Source organism: Lactuca virosa, chromosome 2 (assembly GCF_052849685.1).
Source record: "Lactuca virosa cultivar CGN04683 chromosome 2, Lactuca_virosa_CGN04683_v6, whole genome shotgun sequence".
NCBI classification, from domain to species: Eukaryota; Viridiplantae; Streptophyta; class Magnoliopsida; order Asterales; family Asteraceae; genus Lactuca; species Lactuca virosa.
The window spans coordinates 260,428,155-260,439,011 of record NC_136427.1 but is presented as its reverse complement, the minus strand read 5'-3'; the positions used below and the strand labels follow the sequence as shown (position 1 = coordinate 260,439,011).

At 33.7% G+C, this 10,857-nt stretch overlaps 1 protein-coding gene and 1 long non-coding RNA gene across 2 annotated transcripts; both read left to right on the top strand.

Moving 5' to 3' along the window:
- The first annotated feature begins 302 nt into the window (after nt 1-302).
- LOC145160905 (zinc finger A20 and AN1 domain-containing stress-associated protein 6-like) lies at nt 303-1,224 on the top strand. The gene is made up of 2 exons (XM_079080278.1): nt 303-428; nt 506-1,224. The coding sequence occupies exon 2, from the start codon at nt 608-610 to the stop codon at nt 1,082-1,084; it is 477 nt and encodes a 158-aa protein (XP_078936404.1). The 5' UTR covers nt 303-428; nt 506-607; the 3' UTR covers nt 1,085-1,224.
- Nucleotides 1,225-9,308: 8,084 nt separating this feature from the next.
- Nucleotides 9,309-10,443, top strand: LOC145156953 (uncharacterized). The gene is made up of 4 exons (XR_013737000.1): nt 9,309-9,416; nt 9,543-9,616; nt 9,786-9,913; nt 10,326-10,443. It is a non-coding gene; the product is annotated as an uncharacterized LOC145156953 (long non-coding RNA).
- The last annotated feature ends 414 nt before the right edge of the window (nt 10,444-10,857 follow it).

Below are 10,857 nucleotides of genomic sequence, written 5' to 3'. Positions count from 1 at the left end.
TAGATACGACAATAATATATAGTCATTTGGTAGTCAATTACAAAATTCCTCTTATTGTTCTTTCTAATAAAATTAAATATATTTTCATGCAAATACAATAAAATAAATAATTTATTATTATTATATCATTATATGCATACTACCATGTATGTATTTGGAAATTGGAACTGACAATTGAAAGTCAAGAAAGGCTCCCTACTTTTGAGGAATTCATAACTCTACCCCACCACACAAGACATCTCTTGGAATCTTCCTATAACCACGTATCCCAACACCACCACCACCGTTTATTCCTTGTTTCCTTTCCTTTTTAGACATTTTCACAAACACCTTAACTTCACCTTTCTATATTTCCTCCCCCATCCCCATAAATCGATCATCTTCTCATCTCCTTCCGGATTGCAACTTCTCGTACGTCATTCATTCTGGTGGGTTTCTCCAATCATATCTGATATGTGGTTTTGTTTTTCGTTTTGGATTTGATTTTCAGTTTTGTTTACCATAGGTTTTTATAATCTGGTGTGACCGAGCGATTGATTTGAAACTAAATCGATCGCTCACGGTATCTTCTCGGTGCGTTTTTGGCCCAAGACCTTGATCGGAAAAAATGGCTGAGGAACAGAATTGGCAAGAAGCAAGCAATCACACACCGTGTGCGAATAACTGCGGGTTCCTTGGGAGCCCCACAACGTTCAACTTCTGTTCCAAGTGCTACGAAGATCATTGCCTAAAGGACCAAAATATGTCACAGGCCAAGCTCGCCATCGAGAAGAGCCTTTCTCAGCAACCAGAAACATCTTTTTCTTCCATATCTTCCCCAGCTACAGCACCTTCTTCCGATCCATTGGTAGTCGTGAAGACGGTGCCTGAGGTGGCTGTAAAATCACAGCCGCGGAACAGGTGCGCGAAATGCAATCGGCGCGTGGGTCTGACGGGGTTCACGTGCCGGTGTGGAATCACGTGCTGCGGGACCCACAGGTACCCAGAGCAGCATGGATGCACCTTCGATTACAAGACCATGGGGAGGGAAGCCATCACCAAGGCGAATCCGGTGATCAAGGCTGCAAAACTGCAGAAGATTTGAGACGATATCGGCCGTTAAACTATAACTAATTGTATGATCTGGGTACAGGGTGGGGGAATTATTTGGGAACAGGTCCGTTTGATTCGACTTTATTTGGGTCGGGTCTTATAATATATGAAAGTGTTATATATTTATTTGTATAGCGTTTCTTATTTTCCTTTCTTTACCGAAAATGAAGAAAATCAAAATTATGTATGTGTCTCAATATATACTGCAGTTAAAGTCGTAAACGAGTAATGAGTAAATGGCGATGTTGTAAAAGTCGTTAGGCAGGTATCGAGTTGGTTGATTAATGACTAGAGGTTGGTCGGTCTACTTGGGAATTAGTGGATTCATGAATCTGACCGATTAAGAGAGATTTAGAGGAACCAAAACTAAGTTAGAGACTTCTAAGTGTGCTATCATAGTGTCATTGATTATGAATATGACCGAGTCAGACTCAACTTTTTATTAGATCTAATAAGAGAAATATCAAACGACCTTTTTAATCAACAACTAATCGGGATCATAAATTGTAAATCATTATTTTTAAAATAAATAAATATAACTAATATCATAACAAAATAGGTAAATACGATTAATATGATAACAAATAAAGTTAATATGACTAATACAATATTAATATTTCCTTAGATAATTTTTATTGAGGTAGAACTTTTTCAAGATGTTAAAAATTCATCGGTTTCGTCAACTTCACTAAATATCTAGGCATGGGTTAACCGCTAAGTGTCACCTAATTAGTCGTGTACCTCATACAAATTAATCGGAAATTAGTCCGAATTTTTACAACACTGGTAAACTATATATATATATATATATATATATATATATATATATATATATATTTAAGAAAAATATTATTAAAAGCTATCTAACTTAACTTTATTTTTTTTTCATGAACAACATTCATTTTAATGGTATTTTTTGTATAATACGTTTTAAATTACTTTTTTATGATTTTTTTTTCCTAAACAATAATGAAAAATATAGTTTGTTACTCATCTATGAGATGAATATATTTTTTGATTTGTATACATTTAGTCATTGAATTTTTTTTTCTGCACACATTTACTTCTTTCAACTTGTTAAAATGTACAAATTTAGTCCTTATGACCGGCTACTCCTGATAAGTCGAGAAAAATGACTCAATAGGGTAATATATTTTTCACTTTGTACACATTTAGTCCTTAATATTTTTTTTTCACATTTAGCCCTTAATATCTTTTTGTTGCAAAATAAATCCTTGTTGTTTTTGTACACATTCTGTACTTATGACTGATTTCTTTAGGTTTTTCTCACGACATACTATGCGATACAATCATTAATAAGGTGTTTGGGGCTGTTGATGCTTATGTCCATCAACCATCGCAGCCTCGGCTGCTTGATTATTTAGGTCTTGTGGTTCGGAATAGGTCTTGTGTTCTGAACGTTGTAACTTCTACATACGATCTCAGATTTTAACGATCGTAAGTAAAAATATGTTAGTTTTTAACGGGTAATGTAAACCACACTTGTAGTAGACCCAAATACGAACACGTTGATATAAAGATCGTTAAAATCCGAGATCGTATGAAGAAGTTATGACGTTTAAAACACAAGACCTAAGTCAAACCACAAAACCTAGGAAACCAAGCAACCGAAGCCGCGGTGACCATAAACGTTAACAACCCCGAACACATCATTATTGATTGTCCCATTTAGAATGTCGTGAGAAAAATCTAAAGAAATTGCTTATAAGTATTGAATGTGTAAAAAAACAACAAAGAGATATTTTGCATATATATATATATATATATATATATATATATATATATATATATATATATATATATATATATATATATATATACGGCTAGGTTATTTTGTTTCTTATATTTATTGTGTGCTAAAATGCACCAATAAGAATTTAGTAAATTAAATAATTATTTAATTAAATAAATATAGATATGAAATAATTTCCATAATTATATGTATATTAAATGATATCCATAATTATAATTCTCTTTTTATGGAAACTAATTAAATCCGCCATTAATGTCAGCAATAACATTCTTTCAGAATAAATTCCCATCTAGGTTTTTATATATGAGTTCGTATTTTGTTTTAGGACTCACTCACTTAAAATACAATAAAGTTGCATGAAATATGAAGAATGAGAGTGTATTCTACTAGAATACACTCTCATTCTGCTGGAATACACTCTCATTCTTTTAGATATGAATTCATTCTAAAAGAATATTATTGTTGACATTAATGACGAATTTAATTAGTTTCCATACAAATGAATTATAAGTATGGATAACATTTAATATACATATAATTAATACTAAATTTTTATTGGTGCATTCTAGCACACAATAGATGTGAGAAACATTTGAACCTACCTCTCTCTCTCTCTCTCTCTATATATATATATATATATATATATATATATATATATATATATATATATATACAAGTAGGTTAATGCGAAACATAAATATTTTGCGAAAATATGAAAACATATTTTATCTTATAAAAATCAAACACATGTACTTTAGAAATTAAATTTATTAGCAATAAATTAGAGATAATAAGTTTACGTTGGAGGGTGTTATGGTAATACATATTTGATAGTGGTTTTAACAACCGTTTTTTTTTCACATCCTTAACCACTTTTAAATTCAAGTTTTTATAATAATAATGTTAGAAAACATGCTTTGCTAATATGCAACAATTTCTCATTATAATTGATTATCATCATGTAGTTCAAAGTTTGGATGAATTCTTGTTCAAAATATAAGGTTGAGGTAACACAATATCATAAGTTTTCCTTGTTTTGTGTATTTGCAAATTATTTGCATTTTCGCATGAGCCCTCTTATATATATATATATATATATATATATATATATATATATATATATATATATATATATATATATATATATATATATATTAAAGACTAAATGTGTAAAAAAATATGAAACACTAAATGTGTAAAAAGTGAAAAATATGTTATCCTACTGAGACATTTTTCCTGGCTAACCTGAAGTAGTCGTTCATAAGGACTGAATGTGTACAGTTTAACAAGTTAAATGGGTAAACATGGACGAAAAAAACTCAATGACCAAATATATACAAATCGAAAATATATATTACCATTTTAATTATCCATTATGTATATTATATAGCACCTTAAATTTCCAAAAATACATTATTTTTCTATTAAATTTGGTAAGATTTTCCTGAATCAAATTGATAAATTATAAATTAGGATAATGTTAATTAGGATGATAATCAATTGGGTTTATGGTTTTTTTTGTTTCCTCGAGTTGACTTTTTTTAATCCAAACCGAAAACTAAATCGTACCAAATTCAATGCTACCCAGACAAAAAATCGAATTATAATTCGGTTTGAAACCCGAAAAAACCAAATTTTAAGTTGAAAAAATAAAGTCTAAAGTTTCAATTTTCCAAACATAAAATATACGTTTCTAATTTTCCTTAGTTGTTAAGTATAAAAAATTAAAGTGTACAACCATGAACAACAAAATATATAAAATCAAAATACACACTACATTGTAAGAGAAAAGCGACCAAATATGGTATTTCGACAAGGTGTAATGTAATACGTATTCATTAGATCAAATTTATTATTGAAGTATTGAAATATAACTTATTTAATAATAATTAAATTAAATAAATAAATTTGATAATTCGGTTTGATTTGGTCCAAACATCACACTACCATAACTCATAGCATAAACCAAATTGGTTTGGTCCAACATTGGTTTTGGTTTGGTTTGATTTTTGTGTTTTTGTTTTTTGTTTTTTATTTGTTTTTTTTTATTTGAGACCGAAGACTTTCCACCCCTAATATATGGTTGACAACTATATATTATAAAATCAAAAGAATAATATGAAAATCTAGTTCATTGATATGTCATTTTGCTTAGACCGTAAATCATTAATTGTGATACTTTTGATATAACTAGTATTTAACTTAATCCACGAATTGCGGCCGAGAATCCATTGCAATTTATAAAAGCGAAAACTATAAAAAAAAAAGTATGTAAGGGACCAAAAACACAACTTTAAAAAAAATTGCAACTTATAAAATATCAATAATTTAACTTTAAAATTATGAAGATTGAAAACTATTAGATAAATTTTTTTAGGAGAAAATATATAAATGTAACAATCTATGATAATTAGAGTCAAAACCTCTATTTATAGAGATGTAACACTCGATTCCAGGTATGAAATAATTTTCGATTGTGTATGATATTTTCTTTTGTAGGCCGCGACGTGGTGAAGCCTCACTACGGCGTGACGGTAAGCTTTTGGCCGCGGGAGTTTAATGACCCACCACGACATGGTGATTCTTTACCACGACATGGTGGCGGTTGTTGGAGAAAACCCTAAAGTTTAAGGGTTGAGCCCTATTTAAACTACTTAAGCTCTCATAGCCTCCCTCCCACCAGCCTCCATCTGCCTAAATCGTCCCTTACAAACCCTAGATTCCTTGTGTGAGTTTTTAGCCTTAAAGTGTGGGTGTTTGGTGCTTATGAAGAAAGAAGGTGGTGGAAGATCTTATTGGGAGTCCAAAGCAACGTAGATACAGGAGTTTATCTTCCTCAAGCATCTCTAGGAGGTATAAAGTCTCCATCTTGATGAGTTAATTGATAGATATATGGATTTTGTCCTCTTTTCTCTATGCCTTGTTGCTTTGGAAAGGTTGAACTTCATAAAGCTTGCAACTTTATAAATATCCAGGCGATTTGGAGCATTTGACTCTTTGGATCTGAATTAGATTTGAGTTTTGAGGTCATGCATGGAATCTTTGCCTTTTTGCCTTCTTTTGGCCTAATAAGGGTTCAAGACATGCATTGGACATGCATGTCTAAAAAGCATCGATTTTTATGATGTGTTTGGTGTTAGAGACTCTTTTGGAGCTTTTGGGCAAGTAACCTTATGGATTGAGTGATTATTGCTTAATCCATGTAGTGTTTTGGACCTTAAAGTTGAGATCTACACACTTTGGAGGGTTCTATTGGATAAAGTTGGAAACTTTATCCATCTAGACCCTATTATGGACCAGATCTGAGTTGGAGACCCTTTAGAATTGAAGAAAATGGTTGAATGCGTTATGTAACATTCGGATTCAGGTATGTTCCTTTTTGGTCCTTGGAATGAAATTTTATTCGAAAAAGGGTCCTCTTCGTACGTTGGGCGTATATCCATGTACGCTTAGCGTACATGCGCATGCGAAATCGAGGTAAGGGGACCACGTACGCTGGGTGTACGCGGGGCGTACGTAGCCTTCCACTAACACCCTAATCTTAAGGATCGAGCCCTATTTAAGCTCACTTATGACCTTGGAACCTCTTCCTTACCAGCCTCCACTACCTTTGAACTTCCCTAAAACTCTAGTTACCATTGAGTGTAATATTGGAGATTAAAAGTGACATTAGTGGTCTTTTTGGTGTGTTTGCAAGAAGAAGAAGTTGGTGAGCAAGCCTTGGGCGTGGTTGAGCTTCAAGATCCTGAGTCTACATCATCTTGGGAAGCTTTTAGAGGTAAAAAGCTTCTACCTTGCTGTTTCTTTTGTTTATTAAAGCTATGGTTTGCTTTAATGTCATTTTTGGGTCCACGAAATCTCCTTTGTGAGTTTGGGTAACTCCAGAGGCTAGAAATGCTATATCTTAGTCCCTTTGGCATGTTAGAAGCATAAAAATGTAAACTTTTTGGTGGGTTTTAAGCCATGCATGAGTTTAGGACCTTTAAGTGAGCTTTGATGCACTAAAATGGATATTGTGCTCCCATAAATCATGTTAAGGTATAAAATTGCCAACTTTATGCCCTAAGACCCTTATTCTAATCGAGATATGGTATTGGAATGGATTGCCTGCATGGGTTAAGAGCAAAATGACTGTTTGGGTTAAGCTGGGCAATACGCCGAGCGTACCAAGGTGTACGCAGCGCGTACTACATGGCGGGCTAGTACGCTGCGCGTTCATAGATTACGCCCCGCGTATGCTCCCAGTGAGCTTTTGGGATTGCGTTGGGCTTCTGAGTAGTTTCGACCCTATTTAATTTTTGGGCCTTGATCTGTTAGAGTGGATTAGGACTTTGAGCTTGCTATTGGACCTTCTGTGGCATTGTTGGGTATTTTGGGCCTTGTGGAGGCCGTTATGGTGGATGGGCCGAATATTGTTAGGCCCATTATGGGATAGACTAAATGGGTCGTAGTCTAGGGGTTGGACTTAGGGTTTTGGCCCATGTCTTGAGTTTGTGACCTAATTCTAATTAGGGTTATTTGTGTATATTCAGTGTGAGATTGTCGAATCAGTAGCCGAGCAGTCAGTATTTACCAGCAGACTGAGGTGAGTCTTCTCACTATATCAATGGGTCGAAGGCACCAATGTCGGCCCATTACTTGACATACGGAATGATAGTTGTCTATGTGTTGGTTTGACTGAAAGACCTCGGGGGTAGCCCGTGACACTTGTATGGAAGACCATGGGAGTAGCCCATGGCATGGAAGACCATGGGGGTAGCCCATGGCACTTGGATGTCAGACCATAGGGGTAGCCCATGGCATTTCAGGGAAAAGACCATGGGGGTAGCTCATGGCAATCATATGTATGTTGTGTGGTATTTTGTGATAGTATGTTATGTGGTATTTGGGAAACTCATTAAGATTTTTCTTACAGTTTGTATTGTGGTTTCAGGTACTTCCGGTACTAAGGGGAAGGGCCCGACTTGATGGCGCAACATTTACTTTCCATTTTTTTCCGCACTTACTGATATTGTTACTCTGATAATTGAACATGTTTAAGGTGTAATGGATTTTGGAAACAATTTATGGATGTAATTTCCTTTTTGAAAATGAAACAATTTTATTTGGATTTTGGGCCGTTACACGTTAAGCTGCTGAAAACCCTGTTACCACGGCGTGGCAAGGCCACCACGACGTGGTAGCGGGGCTAGTCACAACTCTCTTGTCGTTTTCAACACCACGACGTGGTAAAGGGTTACCAGGACGTGGTGGTCACCTGAGTTGACTCTTCTTGACTTTTTGACCGTTTGACCTCGTTTGACCCATGGGGGTATTTTGGGTATTGTGGATTATGTTTGAGAATTGGTCTTTTATCCTATTTTGGACTCTTAGTGTGAGTCGGGATCCAATTATTAATTGGATGTTATTTTGTGATTGATAGCGCGGAGATTTTAGCGGGCCAGCAACCAGAGATTTATCTGTGAGATTCAACAGTCTGAGGTGAGTTTCCTCACTGGGTTTAGTGGGTCGAAGGCACCAATGCCGACCCATGATTATTATGTTAGGATGTTAGATGTTTGCGTGACTCTTGCATGTGTTATGTGCTGGTATGTATACCGAGCAGGACTCAATGACGGGCGAGGCCCGATGACTATATTGTATGCCATTGGCTTTGTGATTATCGTATGTGTTAGCATGATTATATGTTTATATTTTTATATGTGTACCGGGCGGGGCCCGATGTCAGGTGAAGGCCTAATGAATGAAATATCGGTAACCCGAGCAGGGCTCGAGGCCGAGTGGGACTCGATTCCAGGCGAGGCCTGATGAGGGGCAGGGGCCCAATATGTGTTTATTATGTATGGTATGTGGTATTTTGGGGAACTCACTAAGCTTTGTGTTTACGGTTTTCAGTTTATGTTTTGTAGTGCACACACGATATTGTTCTACATTTTCATGATAAATCTGATATTTTATGATGTTTGATACATTTGTTCCACTTGGGATTTATGATGATGTTTTGGGATATTGTTTTTATTAATTGAAAAATGAATTTTTCGGGTCTTATTTATGGGGACGTTACAAGAGAGTTGTTAATTTTGCGTCTTGTATTATATATTGGAAAAGTTGTGATGTAATATGGATTTAACAACTTTTGGTCTGAAAAAAATATATAATGAACAATAAATATATCACTCAACACCTTTTTGATATATATATATATATATATATATATATATATTATATTATATTATATTATATTATAAAAGAAATCTTACTATTTTTAGAAGTAGATTCAATATAATAATAATATTTATTTAAGATGTCCAAGCTATTAGGCTAATAGTACAAGTAATCACCAATAAAATAATATTAAATTTTAAACCACATTCTTTAATATTTATATTTCTCGGTCAATTCTCAAGTTAATCTGATCTTCTTCCCTCAATTACGGGTTCATTCAAAATTTATGCTTCAACAAATATTTGCATGTTGATTCAAATATCCGTCTCATCGCACATCAGATGCGTCTTTGTTCCCTCCCTGCTATTAAGCCCACCGCCATGAAGTATTTCCCATACAAACCCTAATCCATTTTTCGCTCTCTTAGACGAACACAATGAGTTTTTCTAGAAAATAATTTCAATTTTCTTTCCTTTTAATGATTTTGATTTGGTGTTTTGATCGGTTGCAGGTGAGATGGACGACCGACGGGTTGAAGACGAATAGTTTCTTCTAATTTGGTTTGGATCTGGGATGTTATCAAAGGTAAAATTCAGTTCTTTTTTATTTTTCTGTTTCTTCCTCTCTGCATCGATGTCTCTCTTTCTTTCACATTAAACCAGACTGTAATTATAAATTATATATATCGGTTGATATATGTATCATATGAGATCTAATAGCTTTACATGCTCAACAAATCCATGTCCATTTATAGGGTTTTGCATAATATTTATGTTTTGGAAGCATATAGCAACAAAAGGAAGCATGCTCTTAAAGCTTATCAAAGTAGGCTTCATCCTGGCACTCGATACTACATAGCAATGGCATAAACTTGTCTTATAGGTAAGCTTCACATATTTTAAGAATACATTTTATAGTGATTTTTTTGAATACTCTTATGTGTGCTTCCTTTAACATCAATGATGACAACTTCTGCTTAATACATTACGATATTATAGGATACGAAGTTGAAAAACTTATTCTAATAGATTTCATGAAAGAAAAACTATAGGAACCTTATAAAACCCTAAAATAATATGGATTTGTTCTTCATTATAGTAATTATCTGCAATTCTGGAAAACTGTGTAAAAAGGAAAGAGTATCATTATGTTAAGGCCTAACCTTTAAAATTTTGAGAATTTAAACCCCTTGACTATGTGTCCTACTATTATACTATGTTTGGTTTTTGTTACTTTAATTTCATCAGTTTATACTGATTTTTTTGAACCTAAATATGAGCCCTGTCTTTTGCAGGAAGGCATACACAATGGAAAAGTTTGATAGATATTACCGGAGGTCAAGAAATTATAATTAGGTAATTGGCTATTTTCCTTATAGTGATGTAACTATTTATGAAACATGAAGTTGAAATGAAGGCAATATAAGATCCATGTTAGTTATAATTCTTACTTTTAAAGTTTTATGTTATTTTTAAAGACATTATTGTTCAATGAAACCACTTAATGAACATTTAACCATGAAGACGCAAAAAATGTTTTTTTAATTAAATTAAAAGGCTTTATGTGGTTCCATTGGAGATTAGTTTTTTCTTAGGTTTTTATTTTTATTTTATGCTTATTTTCCGAGTAACTTGTGCGGTAAGCTTTGTTTTTGGAGGTTATTGTTAAATTCTTTCCAACACAAGAATTAATTTTGTATGTCCAATTACTCTATAAGTATATTCTACTTAGATTATTTGGCACTACATTAGTGTAAAATCATTCTTTAAGTAAAAGATACTAGGGGTGACGATCAAGTTTATTAGGTAATGTTGGAGTTTTTATAA